This window comes from Vicia villosa, linkage group LG4, assembly GCF_029867415.1.
Source record: "Vicia villosa cultivar HV-30 ecotype Madison, WI linkage group LG4, Vvil1.0, whole genome shotgun sequence".
In the NCBI taxonomy this organism is placed as follows: Eukaryota; Viridiplantae; Streptophyta; class Magnoliopsida; order Fabales; family Fabaceae; genus Vicia; species Vicia villosa.
In genome coordinates this window covers 1,957,111-1,974,608 of record NC_081183.1, presented here as the reverse complement: position 1 = coordinate 1,974,608, position 17,498 = coordinate 1,957,111, and the positions used below count along the sequence as shown (strand labels likewise).

Genomic DNA, 17,498 nt, shown 5'->3' with positions numbered 1-17,498 from the left:
TTCAAATGTCAAAATTTTTCTTTTTTTCACGGGGCATTATCAGCAAAATACTTTTTTTTAACTAACAATTATCTTTATTTGAGACACGAAATTCTTATTTTCAATTTGCAGCTAAATATATATAAATATTACTTTTAATTTACAGTATAATTTTACATTACTAAATCATTTTTACCCGTGCGGACGCACGGGTATATTACTAGTTTTTTGGTCTTAGGAAACAGACCCTCAGACTCAAAGCTCAGATCACCTAAACTTTCAAAATCTAAAAAAAAGATACTACTGCCAGCCAAGTTTATAATCGAATAATCCATCCAATCTTGACTCCTACATGGAACCTGGTCCACTAGGCTACTATATGACCGATTCATTGTTCCGACGCGAGGTAGTTTCCACGCGCCCATACGCGATCCTCAATAAATTTTCAAATTCTCAATTTGGGTTAACGTCCAAAAATCGTAAAGCCGCGGAATATTAGTTTTCTTCCATTTTTCAAAACTAACTGATTCCTCACACGCGCTTCGCCGCTCTCAAACCGCATTTTAACAACACGCGCTTCCGCTCTCTTTCACTTTCCACGTAGTTTCGCTTTTCCTTTTGAAGTTTCAAACTCAAATTTTCTTACTCTCTCGTTTTCTTCCACTCTTTTTCATTTCCAACAAAATTCACGAACAAAAGAGAAAAAAGCGTAGAATCAGTGATTTTTTTGGTTCAAAATCGTTGTTGATGAATGTGATTTGGTGATTTTGTAATCGATGCCGCGATCAAGTTCGGGAGTTCATCATCAGCGTCAAAGCTCTGATAACTTCATCCTTGATGCAAATTATCAGGGAAGATGGTTTCATCCTTCAGCTTTTGCACATGTGAGATTTTCATCTTTTTTTTAGTTTGATTTTTTCTATGAAAATTCATAAGCTGAATAGTCTGTGTTTATGTTTGTACGAATTGAACTGTTTTCTGCAGGAATTTGGAACGCGATCTTCGAGTTTGAGAAAGAGTGACGATGATAGCGTGTTCATGAGTGGCTTGCTTGATTTACATTCCTTTGATACTGAGCTTTTACCTGAGGTTTGGTGTGTGTTTGGAATTTAGCTTTTTCTGTGTTTGGAACTATCTTGTAATCAAAGAGGGGTTTTAGATTAAAAATGCGAAAATTAAGGTTAAAAGCATAATAGATTATAATTCCATCAAAGTTGAATTAATCTGAGGTGTTTAATGTTAATAATCTTTATCTGTTGACGAACTAGTTGGGTGAATTGCATATGATAACAACTTGTGGGGAGGGAGGGAGGGATGGATGTAGTAGTCCGGGTTCGAACTCGGGATTCCATATATGATGTCCTAAGAAGCAAACCACTAAACTGTAACAATGAAGACAACACTGATATTTATAATAGAGTGCAGTCAAATAACAACTATAGCGGCACTATGGCACTATAGCGTAGCAAAATTTGAGAAAACCGCTATTTTCCGCTATTGAAACAGTGACATTTAACTAGTTATACGTTTCAACAACAACATCAACAACCAAGCTGTATTCCATTAAGTGGGGTCGGCTACATGAATCAACCTCCGCCATAATGTTCTATCAAGGACCATGCTTCTACCCAAATTGTTATATTTTATTGCATCCAGGCGGCGATGTGACGTCCCTTCCTCTTTTGGTATTGAACTCGAGCCATACAACGTGTTGCTTATGGGCAACTACCTAGCTTTCACATTATTTCGTAGTTGATCCATGTCATAGAGGTTCGACAAAATTTTACACTGCCTGTCGATTGCCTAACACTAGTCTCTCCTTTTATGCGACCTTGGGACCATGATGATTTTTTTATGACTATTTGCACATGGTAATTTCTAGTTTGCAGTATTTACCATGATGATTTGTATGAACATACCAGTGGCTGGAGTTCTATGTGTGATGTTGTTTACAATGAATATTTGACTGAGTTTTACTGTTCAGGGACAGTGTTTTGATGACTCTGAGCCGATTTTCCCTGGAAACAAATTCGCACCAAGATCTCGGGGCTTGACTGAGAGCAATATTCTTAGAAGTTTCTCAGCTGATAAAGAGAGAGCAAACAATGTTGCTAAGATCAAAGTTGCAGTATGCTTCTTGCCATAAGTTTTATTTTCATGTCTCATTTTTAATTGATTAACCAGGGCCTTTACTTTAATTCCTTTTGCATTTGCCTTTTTTTAGGTTAAGACTTAAGAGTGCTGCTTACTGTTGCAGGTTAGGAAGAGACCACTGAATAAGAAGGAAATAGCAAAGAAAGAGGAAGATATTATTACAATAAATTCAAATTCTCTCACAGTACACGAAAGAAAACTCAAGGTGAGTATGTGGTAGGTTGTCCTAAAACCCGGGATTTCATGATTTTAACTCTGGATTAAATGTGTTAACCATTAGTAATAACTAATAAACTACTTTGACATAAAAACTACTAAGTACTTTCACCAGTTGACTCCAAACATAATACTCTCCTTTTGGTATTGATTGAAAATTTTTAAATTCTGACCACCATGCATGTAGGACCTGCTGAATTTGTGAAAACATTTTTCATTTTCATTTCGTGTTTTGACTAATAACTACAAAATAGTATAATTTTTTTTGTTTCCTGTTTTGAAGGATTTGTGAAAAAAAATAACATTCATCATTTTCTGCACAATTCTTTGAAAGTAGGGGAAAAAAAGTGATCTATGTCTAATCAAATTGACCATTTTTCTAACTAATGCTGAATACATATGTATATAGTTCACGATAAAAATACTCTTACTGTACTCAGATGTATGGATGTTGCACCTTTTTTCTTTAATATGTTTCCACATCACCTGTGCAGGTTGACTTGACAGAATACGTTGAGAAACACGGGTTCTTTTTTGATGCTGTGCTGGATGAAGATGTTTCAAATGATGAAGTGAGTATTTAACTAGTGGCAGTTCTTGTAACAACGATGACTGGTAATTCAATTGTTTCACTGAAGTTGTTACTTATTTTTAGGTGTATGCTGAGACTGTAGAGCCCATAGTTCCATTGATATTCCAACGAACTAAAGCAACTTGCTTTGCTTATGGCCAAACTGGTAAGTAAGTATTTTGTTTATTGTTAATTGAGAAATGTAAGATTTACTACCTATTCTATTATCAGTTTTCTTTGGATAAAAACATCAAATGTTCATTGGATGTTTTAAAATAATTTTTCTTTACAAGTAATGTGGATGGTGTTTGAAGGTTTTGTGATTTCTAAGTTATTTATCCATGTTTCATATATAATAATTGAAATTTGAACATGTCAGTTTGCACCCTGGAAGTATAAACCTCAACATCATCGAGAAATGAGAATATACCTAAAATGTCCCTAATATACAATGCTTTTTTCTGAAGCATTTAGCGGAAGCTACCAGCCTTATAATGGCTTCTGAAGTGAGTGTGGACCACTAGCATATCGCTCCGCTACAAACATGCAATAGTGGTCATCAACTGCTCAATACTGCTATAGCTCACTATATTGACTATCGAGATTTACATTTGTAAATAAAATACCTTGATATGTAAAATCTGTTAAAATCTACTGGACATTTGTTTTTTTTATAAAATACGGCAGGCTTGATAATCACTTCTGCCTCATTTTTTTTCTCTTATTATTTAAAATACTCAAAAAGTTTGAAAAAGGCCCATGTTACATGTGTGTTTATCTCATTGCCACATTATTAAATTTACTTGTGAATTTAAAATTAGCTTGTGAGTATCATGCAAATTTGCTCAGTCAACTAATTTTCATTGAGTGTTGGGTAAATTACCCCCAGTTCTTCAAAGGCAACCTAGGCCTCACCCATGTTGGATGCTTTATATTTTGTTTAAAAAACAAAGTATAATGCCACGTGTCATCATTTTGTTGTACAGGCAACTGTATGACCACAAGTGTGTTTCCAGGCTTCATGTTTGCAAAATCATGTCGTTATGTTTCTTACGTTGAAGGCTTGAATCTCAAACCATTTCAACACACACACATATATGATGTAGTCCTTTTGGACTTTTATTTTGATAAAATTTCTTGTGAAAAAAATTTGCACTAACTTGGATCTTGGATTATTCAATTCCAAAAGCATTTCCATTTTGATGCTCTCATTTTACATAATATCTGTGGTATTTGGTTTTCTTTTCTGATTTCGGTCCATATCCAAAGGAAATTTGAAACTCCTCAAATATTTTTATCTATTTTTGTGGTGACTTGGAATAGTATTAGTGTTTTGTTGATATAAAATTTCTGTATTTTAGGGAGTGGGAAGACGTATACTATGCAACCATTGCCTCTCAAAGCATCCCAAGATATTTTAAGATTAATCCACCACACGTACCGGAGCCAAGGTTTCCAATTATACTTTAGTTTTTTCGAAATATATGGGGGGAAACTGTTTGATCTCCTCAATGATAGAAAGTAAGTGATCATATCAATTTGTGTGCTTAGAGTATTGCTTCTGGAGTATTTGTTTGATTGATTTATGGTTTTGCAGAAAACTTTGCACGAGGGAGGATGGTAAACAGCAGGTTTGCATTGTTGGCTTGCAGGAATACAGAGTATTTGAAGTTGAAACAATCAAGCAATTTATTGAGAAAGGAAATTCTTCAAGAAGTACTGGTACAACCGGTGCAAATGAGGAATCATCTCGATCGCATGCTATACTTCAACTTGTTATCAAGAGATCAGCTGATGGGTCTGAATCAAAGCCCGCCCGAGTCATAGGCAAACTATCTTTCATAGATCTGGCTGGAAGTGAACGCGGTGCTGATACTATAGATAATGATAAGCAGACCAGGTGAGACTTAGGCCATGTTTTGATTAAACAACTTAATCAAGCGCTTATTACATAAACGTTTATCATATAAGCTATTTCTATTATAAAAAATAAAATAAAGTCAAACTATTTTCATATAAATTATAAGCTGTTTTCTTAAGTTATCTTGGAGAGCTTGTGGAAATAAGCCGAAAACAACTTGTAGACCTGTCATAAACTGTTTCCATAAGATCTCTCAAGCAGGCGCACAAGTACTTATTTTAGTAGATAAACTCAAATAAACCAATCCAAACATGCTCTTAGTCGATCATGTTACGAATTATTACATTACTATTTTTTCTAATTTTGTTATCCGGTCTTTTCATTTAAGTAACTGTTAGACCTTCCAAATAATGTATTTGTGTATCCCCATTCTAAAGTAGTCCTCTTAGACTGTCTATTTGGTTCAATTAACTTGATTTGTAACAGCCAAATCCGCTCATTTGGTTTAATTAACTTTTGACTACTTTTTATTTTAAATTCCAGGATTGAAGGGGCTGAAATTAATAAAAGCTTACTTGCACTGAAAGAATGCATTAGAGCCCTAGACAGTGACCAAGGGCATATCCCTTTCAGAGGAAGTAAATTGACTGAAGTTCTACGAGACTCTTTTGTTGGTGATTCACGGACTGTAATGATATCTTGCATTTCTCCAAGCTCAGGTTCATGTGAGCATACTCTCAACACATTAAGATATGCTGACAGGTATGCAGATTGAAAATATTTTTGGTTAGAAAGTGTCATGATCCAATATAGGCTCAGAGAAGAATAGAATAGTCCCAAGTAGCTTCTGAGTTCTTTTGATGCACGAGTCACACCTATTATAGAAGGATCTAGATAGATCCATTAGGATCAGTCATTGTTAGTTTGTTATAATATGCGAATTTCTGTTATGCCTAGCTTGCATAAGTAGAGAGTTGGTGAATGTAATAATTAACAAGAACAATGAACGAAGAAAGTAATTTTTAGAATAGTCTATCCATAGCTTACAGAGAGAAATTGATCTATTGATCTGATGTAACAAAGTATCCAATTGATAATCATATTTCAGGGTAAAGAGCTTGTCAAAGGGGAACAGCTCCAGAAAGGATTCACTTTCTTTATCCAACCTTAGAGACTCAGCTGTATTGCCGATTTTACCTCATGATGATACCTATGAAGATGAAATAACATATGTTTCCGGTGAGAGGAATCAATTTGGATGGTCCAAACAGTCTCAAAGAGAACCCTCACCTCCAAAGAAGATGGACCGTGTTGCAAGTGGTAGGAAAGAGGGAAATTTGGAACCATCTGTGTACTCTGACCGACAAAGAGGTATTCAATATGACAGAGCTGAGAAAGAAAATGATTACCTAATACCAACATATGGACAAGACAGAACAAGAAAAGCGAGCAAGAGGATAGATAACAACCAGTTATCTACTGTAGAAGACAAAAGGAAGATAGACTCTCGTGCTAAACATGCAAATCTATCAAATGTTGAGAATACATATTCTGATCACGATGATGATTTTAATGCTCTGCTGAAGGTATGCTCTTATGTCACATTGATAAATGAGTACGGCTATTTATTACAAACAAGTAGTATACGAAAGAGAAGAATGTACATCAGTTTTTTTTTATTTTTAAAAAAACAAAAAAAAATCTTCAATTTGGTATTTGACAGAAAACAAGAGAGGTAGTGGTTGTAATACGCAATCAAAACACCTTCTCCGGTTTTGTCTAATTGGCATTCTAACCATTCTTAAAACTATAATTTTCCTTGATATCTCTGACATGAAATACTGAATGATTCCTGCTTTGCACGGAATTTAGGATGAGGAAGAACTTGTAACTGCTCACCGCAGACAAGTGGAGGAAACAGTAGATATTGTTAGGGAGGTATGTACAAATTTCTTACACCTTTTTTTATTGATTTTTCTAAGTTTGGTATTTTCTCTCATATTTAGATATTTTAATACAGGAGATGAATTTGCTCTTTGAAGCTGATCAACCAGGAAATCAATTGGATACTTATATTTCCAAATTGAATACCATTTTGTCTCAAAAGGCAGCAGGAATATTTCAATTGCAGACTCAGTTGGCTCAATTCCAGAGACGTTTAAATGAGTACAACTTTTTCTCATCCTCGGGTGACTGATTGTGCTTCTGAGAAAACGGTATGTATTATGGGTGTGAATTATCTGTGTTTTCAGATATTGCTGCTAAGATTTCATTGGCGTGGAGTGTTTCTCGCATGTACATTAAGAATTTTGACAAGATCACTGGTTTTTTGAGTCCAGAAATAGGGATCAACACATTCTCCGTGTCACTCTCTTCGGTCTTAAATATAAGTGAAAAGTTAAATATATTTGATTTAAATTTAGATTAAATATATTTGATTTTTTTAGTTATATCTAAAATCAGAGTGAGTACATTTTATCCCTCAGATGAGTCACAACTGTGACTTGAACTAAATTGAACTATTTACAAATTGTATGTCCACATGCTTGTTTGGCCTATACTATTTGTAACCTGTGAAATATACCTTACACAGTCAAATCACTTGGGTTGTTGCTTGTATTTTTGCAACCGAGAATCTTCATTTGACATTTTTCTGTTGTATACCAGCTTCCTTTGTGCATTTTGATTATGGCTTGAATGTCTTGTCTACTTGTATTGTATCATCATTATGATTCCAAGGTTCTTTTCTTTTTCCCCTGTTTATGGATGATTGCAAACTTAGACAGAGACTCAGATTCCTTGTAGTTATAGAAGCCGATAGCTAAACAATCTTAGCATGTGTTTGGTCTGGCATCACGTTATGCAAACGACAGAAACACATGGCAAGACAGAAGTTTCAATTGGTCGTTTTACATTTTACCTCAAACAAACATAGCCTTTGTCATTGGATTGGGATTAATAGTTCATATTTCAACATCACTGTATTTATTTTTTAATACATCTCTTAATATAAGCTGTCTGAGGGTCAAGATCAAGGACTGGCTTTGGTACATTGGATGACAAATTGGATAATAGTGGACATCAGATAAATTAAAATGTTGAAAATTTGAAGTGTGATAAAATTAGTTATTGATTTAATTCATAAGCATTAGATGACAAAAAAGGTAATTTAAATTGATATTTAAATTTTTTAATCATGATAATAAAATAAAAAATAGAGAATGTATGATGATATAAGCTATAATTTCAAGAGTTAGTTAAAGTAACATCTCAAAAATATAAGCTTGTGAGAAAATTGTTACTAAACAATTATTTTAATTTTTACCTTATAAACTAGATGTAAAATATATAAGAGAAAAGGGATCATGCACTGATAGTGTAAAATATTTTTACACTGTCAACCAATCACCACCATGCATCCAATTAAAACATTCTTTTATTCAAAAAAAACTTTAATGACATGACACATTCATGACTCCCTATTGGATGACAGTGTAAAATAGTTTTACACTGTCAGTGCACTACCTTTTAACTCTATATATAAAGAGCTTAAAGGTAGTGCAGTGCATTGTCGGTGTAAAATATTTTTATTCTTTATAATATAAAAATCTTACATAAACATTTTTGTTGATAAAAAATATTTTTTTATGTCATTTTATATTTATTAATTATTTTCAAACAATTAATAAAACAATTTTATCAAACAATATAAAATATTTGTCGATAATTTTATCAAACAATTTAGTAATTTATCAATTTTCAACCACCCATCATTAATTATAAATTAATACTATTAAATATCAAACATTAACCATCAATCATATAAAGAATCATTCAGTCTAACAATCAACTGCTATTTATATCGTAGTTAAGTAAAACAACTCTCCTCCACATATCTATGTTTCCAATAGAGTAACCTATTAGAAATACACTTTACACGTGTAATGCTTGAATGTGTGAAATCTGTTTTTCCTAGACAATATTTATAGATATGCATATGTTTTGACTTAACAAAATCTGTAATATTTTCAGCCACACACAGATAAGGTCTTGGTAATTACAATAGGTTCGTACAACATCACTAGCAAAATTCGAATTGAGTTTGTTTGTCATCCAAGACACTTGTCCCTTGCTTAATAGCCATCGTGTTGTGCCTGCCAATGGTATTTTTATTAGTTGATCGATCGTGCTTGTGGCTTTTCAATTGCATAAGAGACATAAATCGCTTATGTTGCCAACTTGCCATTATGTCCATGTAATTGATAACTTTATCATGATAGTTACATTTCTTCCATATTGATTGATATTTACTGTCTTCCATGTTTAAGTCTCTTGTCCCCTAAAACTAAGTAACGTGTCATTCTTGTACTATTAATGTTATCCAATCTTTATTATAAAAAATTTTACTTTATGAATACATTGAATAACTAATATATAAGTTAAATATATTATTTATTTTGTATATTTAAAAAGTAAAATTTTAATAAGAAAGACTCTAAGAATAATATTTTTAGGTAAATATTAATAAATATAATAAAATTATTAGAAAATGTTAATTTTTATTAAATTAATTTGTAGTAGTGGATTATGATAATCTAAGAGTAATGTATTATTTTAATTTTAAAACAATTTTTTCTTTACTAAAATGATATTCACTTTAAAACAAATGTATACATTAACTATTAAGATATATACTAATATAATAGGTTATTGGAGATGGTGCAGAAGATTATTTGCGTAGGAGGAAGAGTTGGTTGGGGAGTGTAGCAGGTTATTGGATTCTTTTGTGTTGTAGGACTCGATTGAGGATTCTTAGGTGTGGAAACTTCATTCTTCAAAGCGGTATAATGTCAGCAGTGCATATTATATTTTGATGAACTCGGTTCCCCATCAATATGGAGATTCACCCGCTTGGTGGTCTAAAGAGGTGTCTTTAAAGGTTAATATTTTTCTTTGGCGGTTATATCGTAATAGAATACCGACGAGGGATAATTTGGTTAGAGGACATGTTATTGGTACAGAGGAGCAGAATCGTATAGCAGATTGAGGTCAGTATGAAGATTTGAATCATATTTTTGTTTGGTGTTGTTTTTTTGGTAACATTTGGTTGGTGATTTCGGGCTGGTTAAGCTTTTCGTCTGTTTCTCATGGTCATCTTCGGGATCATCATGATCACTTTGTGGCTTTGGGTGGATGGTCAAAATTATGCCGTAACGTCTTTCACATCATTTGGGTAGCAGTTGTTTGGTACATCTGAAAAGTATGAAATCAACAGATTTTTCAGAACATTACTCAATCGTTGAGTTTCATTTGTGAAAAGGTTAAGCTTTATTCTTTCTGGTGGTTGAAATCCTTGCAGTGTATTGTAGTTACTAGTCTTATAAGATTGTTTTTTATTTTTTGTTTTCAGTGTGGTTTTTGACATGTTGGCGTTGTAACTACATTATTGTATATATTTTAGTACATCTTGTGCTGGAAAGATTTGTTGACTTTTAATTATCATTTTAGCTTCTTAAAAAAAAAGAAAGATATATACTAATTATAATGAATATTTAAATTGTTTGAAATTTATGTACATGATAACGTTAAATAATTCAACATTTATATACATGGTTGATTTAATTTAATTTTTATAGACTAATTGAGAATTATTATATTAATATTAAATAATTTAATACTTATATACATGATTAATTTAAATTAATTTTTATAAAGAATTATTTAAAATGTAAGTATGTTAAATTTAACATCTCATATATATTTCAGTCAGTATTTTTTAATACACGTTTTCTTTTAAAAAGTTATTGATTTATAAACTACTTATATTAATATATAATATTTATTCCAAAATTGATCTCTAGATCATAAGCTTACTGCTTACACATATTTAACTAAATTATTATATAGAAATTGAACTATCTCATGTACTTATTTTTTTTAATACATGTAAACTATATTAAAGATAACTTAACTGGACTCTCTATAATTATAATTTCATGGGAGAGAATCCCATCCCGAAAACTATATATACACGTGCTTATAAAAATGATGATGGAAAAAACACACATCAAGAGACATCATTGATAAGTTATGTGGCTGAGCTTTAATAACAGAAGTCTTGCACCACGTGTTGCATGCAACAAATATACTGATCAAAAGTGACACATTGACGTATCCAATGAAATTTATTCATCTACTATTATAAAGAAGTGGTTGTAATGAAAACAAAAATATTAAGTGGTTTGTAAATTTTTATAGTAATAGTAATATCATGCAATAAAAAAAAGTGCATGGAGTCAAAACAAAGCAACAGAATGATGAGCAAATGGAAATTATAGGATCTAGAATAAAAGAATGTTTTTAAGAAATAGTCTATTTATTTTGTCAAATACTTTAATTATTTTAAAAGTAGAGTGTTAAATTATTTTGTGTTATTTTCCTTTTTAATTATATTAAATTTATTTTGTTGGAATCCCATTAAGAGATACATATATCTTCATTAGTGCAAGAAGATATTATAATACCTTTCAAATACATAGATGATACAGATATTTTGTTGAGAAAATTGAATCAAAATGTAAATTTATTGTTAAACTTGTAACTTAGAGTTCAAATCACTTGTCAAATTATTTGTCAAATCTATAATTTGCTCTATATGTCACAGCAAGTAACAGCTTTGTATCGTGCCTTTTAAGTGACTTGTTATTGTAGGTAGTTAATCTTTGCATTGTTGGAGTTAGTTAGAATTCACACTTGTTATAAATAGCCGGTTATAATTAACTTGTAAATGATCAATTCCATTTTTATTCAATTTGTATTTTTTACTCCATCCGTCTCACAAATAGGTATTTTCTTTGAAATTTTTCATATTTTTTAAGATAGTGATTAACTATGTTGATTTCAATGATAAAATGAGTTTCATTTACTAAAATAACCTTATTAATAATTGATAGTAAAGTAGTTACATGAATTAAAATATAATAAATAAGAGTGTGTTAGTGTAAAATAAATAATAAATGTCACATTAGTATTCTAACGGGACAACTAATTTGAGACAAATAAAAATATGAAAGAGAATACCTATTATGAGACGAAGGTAGTATTTTTTTTCTCTTTTATGTTATAATTCTTCATCTTCATGAAGAACTTTACGATGGTATTATAACACTTTTGAGTTCTATTGCACATTGTTCGTTATAGTTCATGGTGTCACAAATACAATTAGTTATCCGATTGCAAATTCTTCTCATATCTCTATCAATGTCTACTATGTTCATGCAATTAATGAACCTTCTTCTGATGTTTGTTAAAGCAATTATCAACCATTCTAATTATCATGCTTGAGTTTGATTAATTAGCTAGATAACTAGTTGGAGATCTATTGTCATTTTTTTTTAAAATTGATCCAAAGTTTAAGGCTTGAAATGGTTCACTACTACGGAAAAGAAATTTAACAATGGTTGAAAAAATATATAACCACGCAAGACCAGACGTTGTTATGTAGCGTGTGGTTGTATATGTGGTACTTACAGTCACGATCCTGGGACCGTTGTTGTATTCTAGGAAGCGCGCGCCATATCACAACGGTTCATTAACCCAACCGTTGTGATATAACTAAAGGTCCCAGGTTTGATTCTCAACATTAACATTTTGTAATTTATATTATTCTGGTCACCGTTTAATATACAATCACAGTTAGGTTTTATAATCACTGTCAAAACTTCCTCTGTTTTAAATATGCAATTCTCTGCTTCTCAAATTCTTCCCATTATTTATCTTGTAACTATTATAACCATATCAAAGAATTTACAACAACCTGTATTTTTGTTAACCATGCATAAAGAGCATAAAAAAATCTAACATTGTACATCAAAAGTCAAAATTAATATTTACATCAAACACAATATATTTAAGTCAGAAGTAATATTCACGTCATATATAGAAAATAAGTCATTAGCACATCTCAACAAATCAAATAGACGGACCCTTAAACACATTGTGGATATATGCTAAACGTTTACAAAGATCGATAAAGTCTTCAACGGAGAATGGGGTTACGCTGTTAAACATCTAGATATGAAAGAGCAAAAAAGAAAATATCATGCATGATAATAATTCAATAGTCAACTTATATATTACTATATGTAAGCATATTATAACATATATGCTATATCCCATGAATCAACAATGCCGGCAAGGACAATGTTTAACATGTGTTTTATGACATAATACTCAGACTCGTATTTCTCGGGTTGTTTCTTCGTCTACAAATGAATGTAGCCACACATGAATGTAAATGAAAGAAACGGGTAATCGAACCACTTAATTATTTATCCTCAACTAAAGTGTTTTATCGAAAGAAACAATGGGTCTAAAACACTTCACCCTTTATAACCTCTTGTGCTTGAGGGCATGTGTAGTAATTTATTTGTAATGGCCCATGGCATGGCGGTACAAGATCAAGTTTTATAAGACAATTACCTCAAAATATGATGCATATATATAAACCCCCCACTTTGCTGGCTACTCACTGGAATGACGCCTATATATAACCCTACCACTTTGTTGGCTACTCACTGGAATAAAAAACATGGGGAAGGGGGGGTGTTATGTGTGCATAATCAATAACAACTTCTGTACGAGGTCTTGATCACAATTCCTTAAGAAATAGGTAGTCAACAGCTTTTCCGATCAAAGTGGAGCGGTTACCACTCCTCAGGGCCCCCTAAATCTAGGTTCATAAGCCTTTATAAATACCTTATCCTTAAAATAAGGAAATGGCAGCTCATAATACATATTATATACCTTGAGAATACAAAGCCTCTCACCTTAAGCGAGCTTGCTTTTCATAGCTAAAAAACCATCGAATAGGATTTCTCACTACCGTGAACAAGTCCTAAACCATTGAAAATCTAAAATCTCTGACCACTACTAACATAGAGATGTTACGCATTTGTACTTTTATATATATATATATATATATATATATATATATATATATATATATATATATATATATATATATATATATATATATATATATATATAAAACATTTTCAAAACAGTAATTTAAAAATAAATTATATAAGAGCTATGTAAATTGAGTTTTTCACTAATAAACATGATATGGAATCATATTATTCATAATATTCTTTTGGTTTCATAATCTTTGGATTCATATTTCATCAGGTTGATTTTAATTCATATTACACCAGGTTGATTTAATAAAAGCACATGAATATAGCCACTAGGAAATGCATGTCGATCTCGTGTCTAAAATTTGTTTTCTTTTTACAAATTTAAACTATTAAAAGCCACTTACACTTCTTAACGCAAATAAGATTTTTTCACATGTACAATACTTCCTCTATACTAAATTATAAGAGAAATTTATTTTTTTTAATTTATTGAATAATTAATATATCTGGTTTATATATAGAATAATTTGGAACGGGGAGTATTCTTTTAAATATTCTTTGAATTTTAATATTTTTACTATTTTAGACTTACCTACAAAATTTATTTTTATCATATTAATTTTTGGAGGATTGTTATTGTTACGCTTATATGATACACCAATACTTACACCAAAACCTGTTAGTGTTTTTTAAAATAAAATAAAAATATTTATTTTTATTTTTGAAATTACGGACGACACTGTTCATGTACGGACATGCATTAACCAATTTCATTACTGCATTAATCAAATTTTTACACTACATTAACCAAGTTTGATGACTGCTAAAAATTATTTTTAATACCTGAATGTTGCATTAATAAACTTCATTACTCCATTAACCAAATGTTTACACCGCATTAACCAAATTTGGTGATTATTGTAAAGTATTGTTCATGGATGTAATAATAACATTACTCAAATTTGATTAATGCAATGTAAAATTTTTGGTTAATGCAGTAATGAAATTGGTTAATGCAACATTCAAGTATTAAAAATAAGGGTTAAATACGTTTTTAGTCCCTATAAATATGTGACCCTGCATTTTTACTCCCTATAAAATTTTCCTTCAATGAATGGTCCTTCTAAAATTTTTATGTATGCAATTTCAGTCCCTGCTATTTTCTAAATTTTAAAAACTGTTTAATTACCCTTTAATTTTTAAATTTTTGAATAATTTTTTTTATATATGTTTAGAATACTGTAAAATATTTATTTACCAAGTTTTATAGTTTTTTTAAAACAAGAAGAATTAAATATGAATTTTTCAAATTTCAAAAAATAATGATAAAAGTAATGAAAATCTCAACTTAGAAATTAAATTTTGAGTTTCTTTTTTTTCCATGAACTTTTTAAGACATTATGAACATGTATGTAAAATAACCATTCTAAAATACTCATTGGTTTGACAGTAGGGACTGAAACTAGGTGCATAATAATTTTATAAGAACCATTCATTGAAGGAAAATTTTATAGGGACTAAAAATGCAGGGTCACATATTTATAGGGACTAAAAACGTATTTAACCCTAAAAATAATTTTTAGCAGTCACCAAACTTAGTTAATGCAGTATAAAAACTTGGTTAATGCAGTAATGAAGTTGATTAATGTAACATCCAGGTATTAAAAATAATTTTTAGCAGTCATCAAACTTGGTTAATGCAGTGCAAAAATTTGGTTAATGAAATTGGTTAATGTACGTCCGTACATGAACAATGTCGTCTGTAATTTTAAAAATAAAAAATATTTTTTATAAATATTATTATTTTATTTTAAAAAATATTGTTCACCGTATAAATACGGTGAAGAGTGTTTGGTGTTAGTATTGGTGTATAAAATGAGTGTATGAATATCATTACTCTAATTTTTGTTATCACAAAAGAACACATAAATAAAAATGTGAGAAATGTATAGAAAAGCTGAAGTGACGTCTGCCTATATATAAATAAATTTATTACATTGAATGGCTGATAAAAATTATATTTTTACAATTTTACTTATATAGTTGATTGGAATCATATGATTCCTATTTTTTGATTTTCTTCTTTTCTTTATCATATGATTCGCATTACGTCGATTGATTTTATTAAAAGATTGTGAATATGGACTATATAGGAAATGCATGTACTTGAAATGAAGATCTCTGGATTTGGATTGTGTTTTCTTTTTATTATATGGCACATGAATCCCACTCTATCCTCGGTCTATTGCCAAAATCATAAGAAACGCAAGTTAAATCGAAAGTACACTGATCAGTCATACCAACATCTTGTGAATACATGAAGATACGGTGTTTATTTAAATAATATATTGATCCTGGTTTATTTAATAGTGATCGAAAAGAATTAGTTAGAGTTAGGGGTGAAAATATGTTAGATTAGACTAGGTTTTATAAGACCTTAGCTAACTTATGATAAACTTGAAAGATTCGAGTCAGGCCTGTGGCCTATAATAAGCTCTCTTTTTTGGCCTGATCTCTTACTTTTTTAAAAGTTTGGATTGGTCTGAAAACCTACTTAAAAACTTATTTTTCATTATGATTTTCAATTAATTCATACTATTTAAAAAACCTTATAAGTCGTCTATATATGCAAATATAGGCCGGCCTATTTAGCCTTTGTTATAATATATATATATATATATATATATATATATATATATATATATATATATATATATATATATATATATATATATATATATATATATATATATATATATATATATATATATATTAATCTATTTAGCATATTTTTAATATACATGAAACTATAGGCCGGCCTATAAGATTTCATAGGCTTTATTAATAGTCTAAGCCTGACCTATTTTACTAAATAGGTTTTTAAAAAAGTCTAAACCTAACCTTTCTGTTGATCTGGTCTTATATAGGCTAGGCCATAGGGATGTCAATGGGGTGGGAAGGGGCCGGGGGATACATTCCCATCATAATCCTCGCCATCGAATCTATTCCCCATCCCCGCTTCGGGTCCCCACTACAGGGGAATTTTGTCCCCCATCCCCGTCCCCGCGGATCCCCGCGGGTCCCCACGGATCCCCATGCGGAGATCCATAGACATGATTATTATTTTTTTAAAACCAAATTAACAGTAAAAGCTTCAAAAAGTAACCACGAGAAATTTATAAATTATTCCTTTACGATAAATAATATTGTTTTAACAATATTTAATCTATAATATTGAGTGTCATGACCACCAAAATTTCAAACTTAAAATAAACTTGAAATAATCATTTAGGTCTCACTCTTTTACTAACAATGCATATATATTTTAAATATGTGTATAATATTAATTATATGAAATGACAAATAGACTTACATAATAATTTAAAATTATATATAATAAATTAAGGACATGTGGCTATTTTATGCGGGGTGGGGACTCCACGGGGCGGGGATATTTACGCCACCCCGTCCCCGAAGTCCTTCGGGGAGACTTTGTTCCCCATCCCCGTCCCCGCGGGGGAAAAATTCCCCGTCTTTGGGGCCCCAGATGGGGAATACCCACAGGGATCCCTGCTAACGGAGGCAAGTTGACATCCCTACTAGGCCATAGGCTATGTAGCACCGACACCTCAGAAAAAAGACGTGTCCGTGTTAGTGTCGGGGTCAGACACCTCTACTGACATTTGTGATTACGTTTAATTAATTATTTTTTTAAAATTATTATCGGTGTGGTCGTGTCAGTGTCGAGGTCGTTTTCGAGATGTTCGTGCTTCATAGGCCATAGGCCCTTGTAAGCCGG

At 31.2% G+C, this 17,498-nt stretch overlaps 1 protein-coding gene across 2 annotated transcripts; it reads left to right on the top strand.

Moving 5' to 3' along the window:
- Positions 1-350: 350 nt before the first annotated feature.
- LOC131594301 (kinesin-like protein KIN-13B) lies at positions 351-7,470 on the top strand. Of its 2 annotated transcripts, none has more exons than XM_058866395.1 (12): positions 351-863; positions 964-1,068; positions 1,970-2,107; positions 2,237-2,338; positions 2,844-2,921; positions 3,005-3,086; positions 4,282-4,441; positions 4,518-4,820; positions 5,325-5,543; positions 5,890-6,367; positions 6,654-6,719; positions 6,802-7,470. In XM_058866395.1, exons 1-12 carry the CDS (start codon positions 756-758, stop codon positions 6,976-6,978), a joined length of 2,016 nt encoding a protein of 671 aa, XP_058722378.1. In that variant the 5' UTR covers positions 351-755; the 3' UTR covers positions 6,979-7,470. The 2 variants fall into 2 exon arrangements, with proteins under 2 accessions (XP_058722378.1, XP_058722377.1); XM_058866394.1 differs by having other exon boundaries at positions 353-863; positions 1,964-2,107.
- The last annotated feature ends 10,028 nt before the right edge of the window (positions 7,471-17,498 follow it).

Excerpts from the sequence above, each read along its gene's own strand:
- LOC131594301 (XM_058866394.1), top strand. The coding sequence starts at position 756 with ATGCCGCGATCAAGTTCGGGAGTTCATCATCAGCGTCAAAGCTCTGAT. Across the intron at positions 1,069-1,963 it reads ATACTGAGCTTTTACCTGAG|GGACAGTGTTTTGATGACTC; the intron begins GTTTGGTGTGTG and ends TTTACTGTTCAG. Across the intron at positions 2,108-2,236 it reads TTGCTAAGATCAAAGTTGCA|GTTAGGAAGAGACCACTGAA; the intron begins GTATGCTTCTTG and ends TTACTGTTGCAG.